At 42.6% G+C, this 18,083-nt stretch overlaps 1 protein-coding gene across 1 annotated transcript in view; it reads left to right on the forward strand.

Annotated features, from left to right (window-relative positions):
- Positions 1–15,326, forward strand: part of LOC126161278 (UDP-glucosyltransferase 2-like) — a 52,484-nt gene extending 37,158 nt beyond the window's left edge. Inside the window, exons 4-6 of the mRNA XM_049917017.1 lie at positions 6,307–6,529; positions 9,415–9,634; positions 15,041–15,326. Of these exons, the coding sequence (XP_049772974.1) occupies positions 6,307–6,529; positions 9,415–9,634; positions 15,041–15,326 (729 nt within the window). The remainder of the gene's footprint in view (positions 1–6,306; positions 6,530–9,414; positions 9,635–15,040) is intronic.
- Positions 15,327–18,083: the final 2,757 nt, after the last annotated feature.

The following is an 18,083-nucleotide window of genomic DNA, read 5'->3' on the forward strand; positions in this document are numbered from 1 at the left end:
GATGAACCACATCTTCCCAAAATTCTATCAATGAACCGAAGACGACTATCCGCCTTCCCCACAACTGCCATTACATGCCTGTCCCACTTCATATCGCTCTGCAATGTTACGCCCAAATATTTAATCGACGTGACTGTGTCAAGCGCTACACTACTAATGGAGTATTCAAACACTACAGGATTCTTTTTCCTATTCATCTGCATTAATTTACATTTATCTATATTTAGAGTTAGCTGCCATTTTTTACACCAATCACAAATCCTGTCTTAGTCATCTTGTATCCTCCTACAGTCACTCAATGACGACACCTTCCCATACACCACAGCATCATCAGCAAACAGGCGCACATTGCTATCCACCCTATCCAAAAGATCATTTATGTAGACAGAAAACAACAGCGGACCTACCACACTTCCCTGGGGCACTCCAGATGATACCCTCACCTCCGATGAACACTCACCATCGAGGACAACGTACTGGGTTCTATTACTTAACAAGTCTTCGAGCCACTCACATACTTGGGAACCAATCCCATATGCTCGTACCTTAGTTAGGAGTCTGCAGTGGGGCACCGAGTCAAACGCTTTCCGGGAGTCAAGGCATATGGCATCCGTCTGATACCCATCATCCATGGTTCGAAAGATATCATGTGAAACAGGGGCAAGTTGTTTTTTGCAGGAGCGATGCTTTCTAAAGCCGAGCTGATGCATGAACAGCAACTTCTCTGTCTCAGGGAAATTAATTATATTCGAACTGAGAATATGTTCGAGAATCCTGCGACAAACCGATGTTAAGGATATTGGTCTGTAATTTTGAGGATCTGTTCTTCTACCCTTCTTATATACAGCCGTCACCTGCGCTTTTTTCCAGTCGCTCGGGACTTTACGTTAGACAAGAGATTCGCGATAAATGCCTCTCCGACAAGAGAAAGGATTTATCTGCATGAGCGCAGTGTAGAAAGAGGGGGAATGAGACGGGGGAGGGGTTAGGACAGCGATGGCGGGTTGGAATGAAAACTGAGAGTAAGCAGAAAGTTGTCTCTGACTGTGAAGGAATGCTTGACTGTGCCTAAGCAAACGTTACTGTGGTCTGTCGCACAGAGGACTGTCATTGTGTACGTTTGGTGTGAATGCAGTATGCATTTACGGAATGTAAGCAACCCGGCTGCCTAGAAATTGTGTGTCACCACTGTATCAGATATCAGTTCTTCAGACATACAGTTCATTGAGGTACTTTCTACTGATAGTTGTGTCTCTGTTCCATGATTTCCCATTCTTATGTCATTTCATTCACAAAACCGTTTCTCTATATTTCACATGCTACGGGAAGTACAGAGATACAACAATTTGTAAACACACTTTAAAACAGAAGTATTCGCCTGATTTAAACTACTCATTGGTATATATATGCCTTCTGTGTATGATATTGGATATAGATATTTCAATACAAGGTGCAAGGTATATGAGTTCTCATTTCTTAGTTAATGAAAATCTTGTGAGGAGTGCATGCGACAGTTAAACCTTGTAGTATTTATTTCTAACACTGGCCTGTATCAAGTACACTACGAGTTTTTGAACTCTATCTGTAATACGAAGGAACTCGAAGGTTGATGATATAAATACTGGATATAATACAACGCTTCAAATCCAAACAAGCTACTCAAAAAGGGAAGGAATCATTCCAAATATTACTTTTATGTTAACTAGTGGATGATATACCAAGCCATTTCGAATGTTTATTTGTAAGTAAGGCATAAAGAGCTCTGTACAACTTACTGTTATCATTGTTGTGATTTTCCTGAGAGTACACAGTGGTGGAAACCGCCTGGTCACGTAACCCAGAGGTCTACTGATTGAAACCACACTCTGCTACTAGTCCAGAATTTTCCGGAGCCATTGGAAAAGAAAGTATGGAAACAATTGATTGTGTCACGGCTGCATTTACATTCGCACATGTACTAACATCCTCACAGTTTTAACAAATTTACAACCTGTGCTCTATTCAATAATTTCTTCTAAACTTTATATAGAATCCAAACAATTGGCAAATTAATGGAGCTGAGCCATGACAATTACTCTGTTGAGGAATCCAGAAGTAAGAAAACTCTCAAGATTGGTCAAATAACTAAACCTGACACTTACTCTGGAACCTAACAGATTTATGGGAATTAAAAAAGTTACTTAAATTGCCTGAAGGCCATAACAATATGAGACGTACTCTTACAAAACCTACAACAAGGATTACCGTAAGTTGTACACAGCTCTTCAGACTTCACTGAACTCGCAAATAAACAATCTAAATGGCTTCGTACAGCATCCACTAGTGAACATAAAAGTAATATTTTGAGTGAGTCCTTCCCTTTTTGAGTAGCTTGTTTGGATTTGAAGCGTTGTGTCATGATATCCACTATTTATATCTTCAGCCTTCGAGATCCTTCACATTAAAGATAGAGTACAGTATGTCATAGTGTACCTGAAACAAACCTTGATAGAAACAAGCAGTAAAAGGTTGCTCTGTTACATGCACCCTGCACAAGGGTGTTATGAACTAAGAAATGAGAAAGCATAAACTGTGCACCTTTTAATGAAATATCTATATCCAATATCACACACAGAAGGCAGATATACCACTGAACAGTTTAAATCAGGCAAATACTTCTGTAATAAAGTTTGTTTACGAAATTTTTGTATCTCTATAGCTTCCGTAGCACATTAAATATACACAAACGGTTTTGTGATCAAGTAAATGATTAACTAATGACACAGCTATCAGCACGCAGTACCTAAAGGAACTAAATGTCTGAAACAGTGGTGACACACAATCTCTACGCATCCGGCTTGTTTACACTCGGTAAGTGCACAGTACATTCATGCCAAGCATAAACATTGACAGTTCTCCGTGCGACAGACCAGTCACTTCTGCTTAGCACAGTCAAGTAAACACGCCATCGATCCCAGTCGGGTTTTCCTTCACAGTCAGCGACAACGTCCTGCTCACTCGCAGTATGCATTCTAACTCGCCACCACTGCCACCCCATTTCCACCCTGCACTCGTGCAGATGAACTCCTCTTTCAGTCAGAGAGAAGCACCATCGATAAGGAGCATGGCCAACGTAGAATAACGGTTCAGATGTTGGCAGCCTAGTCAATAGTGCTGGACACGGCACACCTTGTACTCCACACATTCTGTTGTCAGAATTGTCAGTTTCAGATTTTACTCTGTTTTGTAGCTCTTTCCATGTAAAGAACCTCTTGAAATTTGTCTTTAGTAGTCTTGTTAATTACTAATTTATAGTACTGGGATTGGTAATTTAATGCAAAATGTTATACAGGCACTTCGTTTCCTGTGTTAGTGTGAATGCTTTTCCTGGTTTGCTCCCTTTTACATTTATTTACTTTTCAGCTTTTTCCTTTTGTAAGTGCTCGTGATGATGTGGTCTTAATCCAGTAGAACATTCACAGTATTGTGTTTTTCATTTATTGTTATTCTGTTCTACCAAGAAGAGACGAAAGAATCAGTTGACATAAAATTTTATCTGATGTCTGTATACAGTATACTAGGAAACAAACAATAATAAATTGTATATGTTTTGGAGAACTCAGAGTGCGAAAATAAGTACACACAACTGCTACTTCTAGCAGCAGCAAAGGCTTCAACCCTTCTGGCACTGAGTTGTCCTTAGCTTATTTGAGCCTCTGATTCAGACCCTCCACTCGGCTCTATACCAGAGGTCCGCAATCGGTCATGTTGACTATGCTGCAAGATGGTCAGATCTGTTTTCATGTTGCAAGCAAGGCTGGCAGCCTTTACCACTTCTGTTAGCCGCTCGAAACCAGAGAGAATCTCTTCTGATCCAAAGTGACACACGTCATTGGTACCGACGTGTGCAACCACCTGCAGTTGGCTGCACCCTATGCTCTTCATGTCATCCGGGAGGATCCTTTACACATCTGAAACGACTCCACCGGGTATGGACACGGAGTGCTCATTGGTTTTCTTACCCTTCTTGTCAGCCAAGTCCCTAAGAGGCCCCATAACGCGCTTAACGTTGGAGCTCCCAACTACCAATAATCCCACCCACTGCAATTGCCCGGATCTTGCAGGCTGAGTGGTTTCCTCTGAAACAGGAGAGGCGACAGCATCTGGCTCAGCGACAGTGTCAGCCACAGCACCTGGAACTTGTTTGTCAGACGACTGGGGAGGCCCGACTGGGAAGTCTTTCGTCACCTGCTTCACCCCGGGGGCGACCTCCCGCTTGACCACAGGTGAGGGGGCAGCCTCAGTGCGAGCAGTAACTGGGTTGGCCACCGGTGAGGACCGATCGGAGGGCTCTGGCGTGCTGGACGTCCGTTGGATCCCTACGGCCAGCCCACAACAGTGGCGCCGATCCACTGCAGCCTCAAGCTGTGTAACCGAAGCCATCACAGCCTGGAGCTGAGAGCGAAGTGTCACCAACTCGGCTCGCATCCGTACACAACAATGGCAGTCCCTTTCCATACTAAAGACCGTCGAAAACTAAACTGTGCAGATAAACGGACTATCAGCACGTGCTGGGCAACTCTACTGTAGGCCCTGACGAAAACGCACGATCTGTGTCTAGTAATACGCAGATATTCAAAAACCTAACTATCGAAACACTCAGGTGAAACTAAATAATTCGTCCCTGATCGGGAACTTGTAATATATCACAAAATCGGTTTACTTTCCGACTCAAACGAAAACGCCAGAACTGTGGCTATTAGATGTTAAATTTACACGCAGAAACTTAAGAAATTAAACTATTAAAGCACACCGATGATGTAATAAAATTCGCTCGTGGTTAGGAACTCGTAAAGGACACAAAAGCGGTTACTTCCCTGTTGTTGCCTCTGTCTCGGTCGGCTACTACTGAGTGATTATGGCCACATGACGAAAATCAGCATATTTTCAACCCAAATAATAGTTGGAGGTAAACGCACTAGGCATTCCATTTCGGAAATCGTTAGGAAATTCAATATTCCGACATCCGCAGTGTTGAAAGAGTTCCGAAATTACCAGATTTCAGGTATTACCTCTCACCATGGTAAGGCAGTGATCTACGCTCTGCACTTAACGACCGAGAGCAGCGGAGTTTGGGTGGAGTTGTCAGTGCTATCAGACAAGCAACACTGCATAACATAACAGCAGAACTTACGACAACGTATGTTGTTAATTTGACGCGGTTAATTTGACCTCAACAGAATATGGCAGCAGATGACCGACGCGAGTGCCTTTGCTAGCAGCATGACATCTTCTACAACGCCTCTTCTGGGCTTGTACACATACCTGCTGGACCATAGATACCTGGAAAACCATGGCCCGGTCAGATAAGTCTCAAATTCAGTTGGTAAGAGCTCACAGTAGGTTCCGAATATGGTGCAGAGCCCACAAATCCATGGCACCCAAGTTATCAACTAGGCGCTGCGCAAGCTGGTGGTAGCTGCATGACGATGTGGCTGTGTTTACATGGTACAGACTGGGCCCTCTGGTCCAAATGACTGGAAATGTTTGTGTTCGGCTACTTGGAGACCAATTTCACCCATACGTGGACTTCATATTTCCTAATACCTATGTAATTTCAACGTGCCACAATAGTTCACCATTAGTTCGAAGAATATTCTGGTCAATTGAAGTGAATGATTTAACCACCCAGGTCGCCAGACAAGAATCTAATTGAAAATGTATGGAACATAAGCGAGAGGACAGTTTGTAAACAAAATCCTGTACTTTCTCAGTTATACACCACAGCTGTAGAGGCAGAGTGGCTCGATATTTCTGCAAGGGACTTCCAACCGACCGGGAGAGCGGTGTGCTGACTCCACTGAGGATGACATGGCGGTCGGATGGTCCCGGTAGGCCACTCGTGGCCTGAAGACGGAGTACCCCATGACTTTCGTCACCTTAGCGTGTCTGTCCTGTTGGGCGGTAGAAGCCAGAGTTGCTGAGGCCCAGCATGGAGTTGAGTACGGCTCCCCTGAAATCATAGTTTCCCTCTTCCATTGATGGTAATGGAATCCAGACCACACTGAGCACCAATAATGTGGAACGATAAACCAAAACGTTCCTGCCGTTGCCGAGTTTCGGGCCGCTGCCAGAAGACATTTTTCGCTCTTACACCTGCCATAACACACAACAACTATCTCCCACTGCAATGCCAGTGGGTGAATGTTGATAGCTGCATCATTCATAGGACAAATGTCAAATGTGAAGTAAAATAAAAAATTAATAAATTAAATTTTGTTGCAAGCAGTTGCCCGTTTCATACCGAGTTAATCTTCTGTATTGTAGAACCTACAGAAATTCATAGACGGAGCCGAACACGGCGTCATCTACGTCAGTCTTGGATCCAACGTCCGGAGCAACGCACTGCCCCGGGAGAAGTTCCAGGCTTTTCTGGAGGCGTTCAGACAGCTGCCGCAACGCGTCCTCTGGAAGTGGGAGAACGACACACTGCCTTCCCAGCCGGAGAACGTGATGGTCAGCAAGTGGATGCCGCAACAATCCGTGCTGGGTGAGATTTCATCCCGCTAGTTACATCAAAATTTAAAGATAGTTATCAGTGGCAGAGGGTTAGTGTTTTACATTCCTTTGGCGAAAAGGTCATTACAATGGAATACAAGATTGGACAGAATAAGGATGGGAAGTTAATGGATTGTGTCCTTCTGTAGGGAGTCATTCCGGTTTTCAAGTGAATTGTGTTTGGAAAATCAGCGAACACCTTGCAACGGCACTTTCGCGTTCTCGTCAATACGGTACCAGAACGTTTAAGTTCTACCACTGTAAAGACGGAACACCCGCGGTTCGGAATGTCAGAAAAGTGTAAGAAGTAGTGGCAGGAACACCACCACAAAATTATGCAGCTCTAACACTCCAAACCATCGACTCTCGGAGAGAGATTTTAAACGTGTTCAACCTAATGGCAAAGTATCGAACTATTTTTTTCCGAATCATACAGTTTGTGGGAAAAGCAGTGAGAATAATTACTTTTGGAAACCTTTTATCAGACAAAGCCTGTTATAACAATAAACTGTTTCGCTTGATAAAACGGCCGCCAGCCCAAATCGGGCCCAATGTCTACCCAAAAAGATGAAGTTAGTTTTCAACACTGAATAAACAACTACTTTCACTTACTACGGTCACTTGGCAGTAAATACTATTAATCCAACTTTCTGTTATTTATGGAATTTATCACTATACTTCAGTAATTATTTAAAGAAGACACACATATGTTTCAACAAAGATACAAAAAAAAATAGTAAACTTATAGCTATCATTCATATGACCAAAACTATTATTTAACACGACTAGATTTCATTTCTTTAGGACGGTTATTTGTTAATGTTTAACTAACACCAATATTTGTCTGGCTTTCTTTGACATGGATAAGCAACACGAATAATTACTGTTAAGATTGTTGCAGTTAAATAATTATGTTACTTTACTTTCAGAAATGCTATTGAAAACTTATCCTCGTGGTCACGCAAAGCGGTGGCCGTTAAACTGATACGTGCAAACTTTAGTATTTGATAATGATTTTCAGAATTTACTACCAAAACAGTACTCTTTCAAGTGATTTACTATTATTCGAGCTTCAATAAACATAAGGATACTCGGAATTAATTCCTTTATGTAAGGACCCTACTGAGGTGAATGACATAGGAAAATCACGGTTAAACACAAAGGTACATTTAACACCTATATTGCACTGATTGAAGATGGATGTTTCATACTGTGATACACTTCTAAATAAAGTACTTTGCCTGTTACTGATGTCGAAGGTGGCGTGAGGCGGTGCTGCATAGTAGCATTGCGCAGGTACGGCTCTTGATGTACATACCTCTGTCTTCCTCTTGCTGGCGACGATAAAATTGCAAATTTCTTAGCTATTAATTTATTGCCGTACTGCACCAATCATATAGAACACGTCCGAGGCCAAAACCCAGTCTTGCAGGTAAATTCGGGGCCTCTAGTGCTTGACCAACGTAATGCGTGTTCAACACTTGCAGGGCACCTACCGACTATGTGAGCCACTTGCGCCCCAATTCTCATTCGCGCGCCTCACCACCTTTTCCATTCCACTACAGAACGGAGTTCCGTTCTATCTATGATCCCTACACCTTTTAAATTTACACTTCTGCTTACAAAAACCCTAAGTACGAACCATCTATAGTTGCATGACAGCATATACATACGAAATTGACATAATTAATTAGAGTTGTACTTGAAATATTTATAATTATTTACAAAATATGTTTTAATACATTTATTCCACCAACGTCAAAGAGGTTATTTTAAACAGATAAACTAAACTTAACAAGAGCTTGCTCTCGTTATAGTATTTTCTTAATTTTTCAAAATATTATGGAACAAAAAAATTTTTAAATATACAGATTAATGGCAGTATTATATTTACAATAGCATTAAAACCTGTATCTGGATGTCCGAACGGGATTTGAAACCCATGTCTCTCGAATGCCAGTCCACTGGTTGAAGGCCGCTCTAGTTCACACGGCCTTCTTCCTTTTCTAAGGCGACGTATTGTCAAAGATTCAGCTGTCCGTCTGTCTAGCTGAAATCTTGTCGAAGGAACCATCCCGAAACTAGTCTTGAAAAATTTAGGTAACACTTTCATGACACAGCCCTCCTACTCGGTTCTAGGATAGTCGTATTTTTGCTGACTCATCTATACTGAATTGCTAACTCTCATATGTATGACAGCTGCAGATAAACGATTGTTAAAACTGTTCGAGTTTATCACATAGATAATAGAAGTCACAGATTAAACTCATCTTGGACATAAATATCTTTTATGATACGTACCTCCATTTTACAAAAGTGAAGACGAACTCATTTGTAAATGTCAGTGGAAATCGTACTTGCACTACTGTATTAAGATCTTGATAAAACTTGTAACATTTATTTCTCAATGTTTTCAATACGTCAGGGGAGCTCAAAGATAGTCCCTTCCGATAGAACAAAGGCGATTTCCCTCCTTTTCCAAGGAGGGAAAATGTTCCACCAAGCGTAACACTGTAGTGCAGTAAACAAATATGTGCCTACAGAATCAAACATACGCGAGATATGGATTACGATGGAATATTTTTGGGAAGGACTATGATGGCAAGCCGTTGTAATACAATGCGAAAGATACTGCATTACGAGGGCGCGGCAAAACCTTCTCGTACAATAATGTGCTTACATCCTTTTCACATCGAAGTGAAGGTAATTAAACGAAAACAAAGGTCTATATCTAAATGTATGATTGGGTTCGAAATTTAGTCGGTTCTAAAACAGTTTAAAATGTGTCATTTATCCTCGTGTAGTAGTTGAAGTTCTTTGTAAGCATGTGGAGTTCCACACCATGTCACAGTGCAGTATGGCGTTCTTTGCCCACAGCTCATCCAAACGTTCGCCTCTTCATAACGCAAGGAGGTCTCCAGAGCATGAATGAGGCGACGTACCACGCTGTTCCACTTGTGGTCATACCTTTCTTCGCCGACCAGCCGTTCAACGCCGCCAAGGTTTCGCAGGCGGAGATTGGAGTCAGGCTGCACTACCATGACGTCACTAAGGACAACCTGCTGGCCGCCGTACGAACCGTTCTGGAGGAATCAAAGTAAGTTACTCACGGCTCCAAGGCAATATACTGCCACATATGTTATTTCAACGATGTGACACACGGTTCATCACATCTAAACTTGTGAATAATAATGCTTAATCTCACCGATCCCGAGGAAAAAAAAAATAGCAGCAACTTTTCTTTTCATATTTTGGAGCACACTAATAAACAAACTTGGCATAGATGCAAATGAAATTTTTTTTATGATTTGGTAAGGTATAAATGGAGGTTCACTTACGTGGACCTCAAGTTTCAGTCATCATGAAAACGTACTAGTTTTTGTTTTGTATTTGCTTTTCCGCTTCTTCGATGAAAACATTTTATCCAGCAATACGTGTTTTTCATTTCAAATAGTAATCTGTGCGTGCTAATACACACAGAAGATAGGATTCTTAATTTGATATTTCTGAAGTGTAGGAATTCCAATACAGATCTTCGTTAAGGCTCTCAAATATCTTCATAAACGCAAGACAGTAATAATCACACAATAATTTCTGCCAAGTAATAGTTTGCTACTGCCAGTAAATAAACCTTTACGTTTTGCGATAAATCTTAAAAATAATATTTTTTACAGTACATAAATACATTCCACATCCATCCAATGTCTCTCATATCTTGTAATTGCAGCCAGGTTCCCTGCATATTGAGGAATTCCTTGACTCAACAAATTTTGGCATTTGTCCAACTTTGAAAGACCTAATATTTGAAACTGGTTGCAGCACATTTCTGGTTGCCTTTTTATTCACATTATCTGCATAAGCTACTACTTCACTCATGGAGGAATTCACTGAACAAGGAAGTCCTATTCTCCTAGCTACTGGAACCACATTTTAACGTTCTTATTGTTTATCGATCTGTTTCATCCATCCCGGCAGGACAATCTTTAGTCAAAATGAGAATTCGTCATCTTACCAGTCAATTCCGCACTGATGTCACTAATAAGAGCTTCTAATTGTTCATCAGTTAATACTTCATGCAGTGCTGTAGAGGTCAGAGAAAACAGTTATTTCAGTATCACCTTACAGAAATCCAAATAGAAATTAGCAAATCTTCGTTATAAGCTGAGCTCCACACACGAGATCCTCTAGAAAATGTTTTATTTCATAGTAACGAACAAAATTTGTGCAAATCTAAACTAATTCTCAACTCCCAGAGAAGGAGCGAACGTAGGTAAGACATACAGATTGTCATTCTAAAATTCATGCATAGTAATTAGTTACCTGCCGTTTTACCTCGTAAAAGTAACCATTTTGTGCGTACGACCACAATATATTGGTGTTGTGTTGCTGCCTTCAACAGTGGTGTATGGAACTCTCTCACACTTGTAAACTAGGCTGTTAGCATTGTACGGATGCACATCAAGATCGACGCGTTGTCGGGGCATCAGCAGCCGACCGAACATCTACCAGGGATTAAATCTGGGAACTTATGGCACCTGATGTTTCGCCAAGAACAACGGGGAAATCTTTCAGCAGTACTAAGATTTCGTGTACGTGTGGTCAGGCTATACTGACACCGCGATACCACCAAACAGTTGAAAGCGTCGTCTGCAGAGTAGAATGGCAGTCTTGTTGTCTTCAGTGATACGAGTAGATACGGTAGTTTTTGTATGGAGTGATGGACGTGACCAGGCTATTCCGGAGGTCATTCGCTCACGACACACAGATCCCACCCAAGGCTTTATGGTGTTTATTTGGGGGAAGGGGGCATCAGTTTCAACTCGTGGTCATATTTGTTACACTACTGGCCATTAAAATTGCTACATCACCAAGAAGAAATGCAGATGATAAACAGGCATTCGTTGGACAAATATATTTTACTAGAACTGACATGCGATTAGATTTTCGCGCAATTTGGGTGCATAGATCCTGAGGAATCAGTACCTAGTACAACCACCTATGGCCGTAATAACGGCCTTTATACGCCTGGGCATTGAGTCAAACAGAGCTTGGATGGCGTGTACAGGTACAGCTGCACATGTAGATTCAACACGATACCACAGTTCACCAAGAGGAGTGACTGCCGTATTGTGACGAGCCAGTTGCTCGGCCACCATTGACCAGACGTTTTGAATTGGTGAGAGATCTGGAGAATGTGCTGGCCAGGGCAGCAGTCGAACATTTTCTGTATCCAGAAAGGTTCGTACAGGACCTGCAACATGCGGTCGTGCATTATCCTGCTGAAATGTAGGATTTCGCAGGGATCGAATGAATGGTAGAGCCACGGGTCGTAACACATCCGAAATGTAACGTCCACTGTTCAAAGTGCCGTCAGTACGAACAAGAGGTGACCGAGACGTGTAACCAATGGCACCCCAAACCATCACGCCAGGTGATACGCCAGTATGGCGATGACGAATACACGCTTCCAATGTGCATTCAACGCGATGTCGCCAAACACGGATGTGATCATCACGATGCTGTAAACGGAACCTGGATTCATCCGAAAAAATGGCGTTTTGCCATTCGTGCACCCACGTTCGTTGTTGAGTACACCATCGCAGGCGCTCCTGTATGTGATGCAGCGTCAAGGGCAAGCGCGGCCATTGTCTCCGAGCTGATAGTCCATGCTGCTGCAAATGTCGTCGAACTGTTCGTGCAGATGGTTGTTGTCTTGCAAACGTCCCCATCTGTTGACACAGAGATCGGGACATGGCTGCACGATCCATTACAGCCATGCCGATAAGATGCCTGTCACCTCGACTGCTAGTGAGACGAGGCCATTGGGATCCAACACGGCGTTCCGTATTACCCTCCTGAACCCACCGATTCCATTAGTCATTGGATCTCGACGAACGCGAGCAGCAATGTCGCGATACGATAAACCACAATCGCGATAGGCGATGGTACGCATTTCTCCTTCTTACACGAGGCATCGCAACAACGTTTCACCAGGCAACGCCCGTCAACTGCTGTTTGCGTATGAGAAATCGGTTGGAAATGTTCCTCATGTCAGCACGTTGTAGGTGTCGCCACCAGCGCCAACCTTGTGTGAATGCTCTGCAAAGCTAATAATTTGCATATCACAGCGTCTTCTTCCTGTCGGTTAAATTTCGCGTCTGTAGCACGTTATCTTTGTGGTGTAGGAATTTTAATGGCCAGTAGTATATTTGTGCAGAATAAATTAACCAGTGCCCGGTACATTGGACAGGTGCCATTTGCGGTTAGACAATACAATAATCGCCTCTACCAACAGTTGCTGCAACGCAACGCGCCTCTCATGCTGTGCAACCACCCTCGTCAACAAGAACACCAGATCTCACCAACTGGACGCTGCGTAGCGGGAACCTACCCGCTCTGCAGAGTCAGAAAGAACCATCGCCGAAGTGCAGCAAAGTGTTGAAGGTGTTTGATACAATGTATTACTCAATCGCATTCAACATCATTTTGATTATTTGCCTGTCAGAATACACGTGTGCGCTGCTGCCAGGGGGGGATGCACTGTGTATTGATGTGACTGTTGAGGCACCCGTTTCTGTGACGTGTGTTTCATTTGGGCTGAATTAGTTATGATATACTCCTACAATAATGACCAACCTGTCACAGTACTTTGGCCTTGTCCTTGAGGGTGTTGCAGTTCTTTTTTCAGGGTAGTGTTTAAGAAGTACCCTAATCTGAGGAAGAAATTTCCGAGAATGTGCCCATGGAGCACAGCACTGTAGGTAAGTGAATCATGGACTGTGATAAAACCATAAGAAGAGGAAGAGTAGTGAAACTCTGGAGATGTGATACTCTAGATGGCCGTGCGGTTCTAGGCGCTACAGTCTGGAACCGCGTGACCGCTACGGTCGCAGGTTCGCATCCTGCCTCGGGCATGGATGTGTGTGATGTCCTTAGGTTTAAGCCGTCGGCACACGGACCGTGCTGTCGAACGTTAACGTTGAGCGTGCCAAGTTCAACGTGCTGCTGAACGCTCAGGAATGATGCGACTTGTGCATACGGTACGTGGGCCCCAACGTGGTATACGCGATTGCAACGCACTCCAGCGGCAGTTGAGGGATGTTTCTAGTTCGTAAATCACACTGTTTACTCAACTGGCGCGCGTAAAATTCCCACGTTAGCTCTATTAAAACGCACATTTCCTTCATCGTCCACGAAAAGGAAAGTTCCATGTCCAATCAGCAAGGACAGAGACATATAAAAGTTCCATTATAAACAGTGCGGTACAAATTTGGAATACTTCTCAGCATGAGATAAACATTATTCATCATTTCCACATTTTAGTAAAACCCCAAGGCCAGTGTTACTTAATCACTGTTCCTACCCAGTAGCAGAATCTTTGCAACATGTGAATTACAAGGCGTAAAAGAAAAAGGAACAAAATATCTTTATACAAGTAGCGCAAACTCTCCTGTAGATTAAGCCTATCTAACAAAGTCACCCCTCAAAAAAAGGTGAACTTACATTAACATAAAATCAAATATTATAGTATAAACTTATATTAAACTAATAATGAATTGTCAGAACCTAATAAAAACGCGAATGTTAGGAAATAAAATTTAAGAGTGTCAAGTGTCAAGACGCGAACCTCCGCCCCAACTTTCAAATCAATACAAGACAATGACGCTAATCATTACGCTAAAACAATAACACACACATTACGAGTAATCAAAGTGTGTTACCCGTTGCAGTAAACCTTATCGTAGGTATGTTACTAATTGAAATTTAATTATAACAAATTGTACCAAGAACAATGCGTTTTCGGTGGATCTTCCGTGTGTCGCTGCCTTCAAATAGTCTACTCTCATACGAATATGAAGCTTCTCGTTATTTTATTGGAACGAATCACACAGTTAACAACGGGTTTGCCAGTGATTCTGAATTTGCTGGTGCTCAGAAACGGCACATATACGTATAAACTTCAAATGAATGCCAATATGGCGCCTCACAATTCTGTACTGGAGGGAAACGGCGTGCGTGTGACGTAGGTGGCGTTGTGCCACCTCGTTGGTCAACGCTCAGACGCATGCTCAGAATATCTGACATGCCAGATATTGCTCTGCACGTTCGGAAAGACTCCCGAACGTGCTATTCCACGCTATGACGTCAGAAACTCGGCACGCTCAACGTTCGGAAGACACGGTCCGTGTGCCGACGGCTTTAACTAGCTCTAAGTATAAGGAACTGATGACCTCAGATGTTCAGTCCCATGGTGCTCAGAGCCATTTGAACCATTTGTGGGTGCTACTCGTCGATGAGCAGACTGGCGCAGAAGAGTAAGTCATGGCGGATCGCATCGAACCAGCCTGAAAGTTCTCGGTCGAAAACTACTGCATTGGTCAGTGATCGTATATTCTTCGATTTTCCATCTACTGTTCTCGATTTTAGCGTAGTTAGCAATTTAGAATCATGGTGTTTTTGAGCAAGTGCTTTTTTTTAATGTCATTGTGTATTATCTCCACAGATACAAAAATAACATGAAGAGACTGTCGGCCGTGTTCCGCGAGCACAAGGCGGACTCGCTGGAGCGCGCCGTGTGGTGGATCGAGTACGTGATCCGCCACAGGGGGGCCCCACACCTGCGCAGCGCCGCCCTCCACCTGCACTGGTGGCAGCTGCTGCTGCTCGACGTCGTCGCCTTCCTGCTGGCGGTCGCCGCCCTCACGCTCTACGTCGTCTACTCCGTCTGGTGGCGGATACTTTCCTTCTTCAAAGGCAGCAAACCCAACCAGAAACAGAAGAAACAATGATGTTCTCAAGACAATGTTTAAGCAGTCACTGAAGCTTAGCCAACCTTACTACATTTCTGACCATTTCAAGACGTTTGGAGAGTGAAACCGTTACATGCGTCATATGATAGGCATGTTGTTGTTGTGGTCTTCAGTCCTGAGACTCTCCATGCTACTCTATCCTGTGCACGCTTCTTCATCTCCCAGTACCTACTGCAACCTGTATCCTTCCGAATCTGCTTAGCGTATTAATCTCTTGGTCTCCCTCTACGGTTTTTACCCTCCACGCTGCCCTCCAGTACTAAGTTGGTGATCCCCTGATGCCTCAGAACATGCCCTACCAACCGATCCCTTCTTCTAGTCAAGTTGCGCTACAAACTCCTCTTCTCCCCAATTCTATTCAATACCTCCTCATTAGTTATGTAATCTACCCATCTAATCTTCAGCATTCTTCTGTAGCACCACATTTCGAAAGCTTCTATTCTCTTCTTGTCCAAACTATTTATCGTCCATGTTTCACTTCCATACATGGCTACACTCAATACAAATACTTTCAGAAACGACTTCCTGACACTTAAATCAATACTCGATGCTAACAAATTTCTCTTCTTCAGAAACGCTTTCCTTGCCATTGCTAGCCTACATTTTATATCCTCTCTACTTCGACCATCATCAGTTATTTTGCTCCCCTAATAGCAAAACTCATTTACTACTTTGAGCGTCTCATTTCCTAATCTACAGGTAGTAAATATATCTTATTGGACAAGGTATGTTGTTGTTGTGGTCTTCAGTCCTGAGTCTGGTTTCATGCAGCTCTCCATGCTACTCTATCCTGTGCAAGCTTCTTCATCTCCCAGTACCTACTGCAACCTACGTCCGTCTGAATCTGCTTAGTGTATTCATCTCTAGGTCTCCCTCTACGATTTTACCCTCCACGCTGCCCTCCAATACTAAATTGGCGATTCCTTGATGCCTCAGAACATGCCCTACCAACCGATCCCTCATTCTAGTCAAGTTGTGCCACAAAATTCTCTTCTTCCCAATCCGATTCAATACCTCCTCATTAGTTATATGATCTACCCATCTCATCTTCAGCATTCTTCTGTAGCACCACATTTCGGAAGCTTCTATTCTCTTCTTGTCTAAACTATTTATCGTCCACGTTTCACTTCCATACATGGCTACACTCCATACAAATACTTTCAGAAACGACTTCGTGGCACTTAAATCCATACTCGATGTTAACAAATTTCTCTTCTTCAGAAAGGCTTTCCTTGCCATTGCCAGTCTACATTTTATATCCTCTCTACTTCGAGCTTCATCAGTTATTTTGCTCCCCAAATAGCAAAACTCATTTACTACTTTAAGCGTCTCATTTCCTAATCTAATTCCCGCAGCATCACCCGATTTTAATTCGACTACATTCCATTATCCTCGTTTTGCTTTTGTTGATGTTCATCATATATCTCCTTTCAAGACACTGTCCAATTCGTTCAGCTGCTATTCCAGGTCCTTTGCTGTCTCTTACTGGCATAGGCCACTGATAAAGGACTTTGAAATTTATGTAGCGTTAAATGAAGACAGCGGTGGTGCGAAAATCAGACACCAGTCGTGACTGAATAAACAGTGTAGTCTTCATTGTTTTCAGTAATATTCTTAACTTACTTTTATTTATTTATTTTTCTTTGCTAGAATTTAACTTGCTTCGCTAGTCATTCAGTTTCAAGTACAAAGGAAATGGCTATCAAGATCTCTGATACAATTCACAATTACTTTGTTACCAAACTGTACAGGTTTTATAAATACAAAACAGTTAAAACTCTGCATCAGAAGAAATTTCAAATCATCACGCAGTTAAAGTTCTTTTACAGCAATAATACACTACTTATAAAAGAAGACTGAATTATTAACACAACACGAAACTTTCTTATAAAATAAATGAATTAAATACAGCCATTTTGTCAGATCTTTGCCTTATTTTCAGGTAACTATATGGAAAGAGATAGATACACTTCTTGTCTAGAGAATGGTATAATTTCTCTTTCTGTCACTAACGAGACATATATTCGCCTTTCTGAAGTACTTTTTTCTAATCTATGTGATCAGTTCACAGGGAAAAAAAAATTTTTATAATGAAATTTTCACTCTACACCGGAGTGTACGCTGATATGAAACTTCCTGGCAGATTAAAACTCTGTGCTGGACGGACACTCGAACTCGGGACCTTTGCCTTTCGCGTGCAAGTGCTCTACCAACTGAGCTAACCAAGCACGACACACGCCCTGTCCTCACAGCTTTAATTCCGGCAGTACCTCGTCTCCTACCTTCCAAACTTCACAGAAGCTCTCCTGCGAACCTTGCAGAACTACCACTCCTGGAAGAAAGGATATTGCGGATACATGGCTTAGCCACAGCCCGCGGGGTTGTTTCTAGAGTGAAATTTTCACTCTCCAGCGGAGTGTGCGCTGATATGAAACTTCCTGGCAAGGTAGGAGACGAGGTACGGGCGGAATTAAAGCTGTGAGGACTGGGCCTGAGTCGTGCTTGGGTAGCTCAGGTAGTAGAGGATTTGCCCGCGAAAAGCAAAGATCTCCAGTTCGAGTCTCGGTCCAGCACACAGTTTTAATCTGCCAGGAAGTTTCAAAAAATTTTATATTTCGATCCTTCAGTGAACTATTGTCATAATCATATAAACTGAATTTCTTTATTCTCTCGTAACGACAGACATTTTGATCTGAGAGATGATATTACCTCTCAACAGTCGTTCCATAAAAATTA

The sequence above is a fragment of the Schistocerca cancellata genome, chromosome 2 (genome assembly GCF_023864275.1).
Source record: "Schistocerca cancellata isolate TAMUIC-IGC-003103 chromosome 2, iqSchCanc2.1, whole genome shotgun sequence".
In the NCBI taxonomy this organism is placed as follows: Eukaryota; Metazoa; Arthropoda; class Insecta; order Orthoptera; family Acrididae; genus Schistocerca; species Schistocerca cancellata.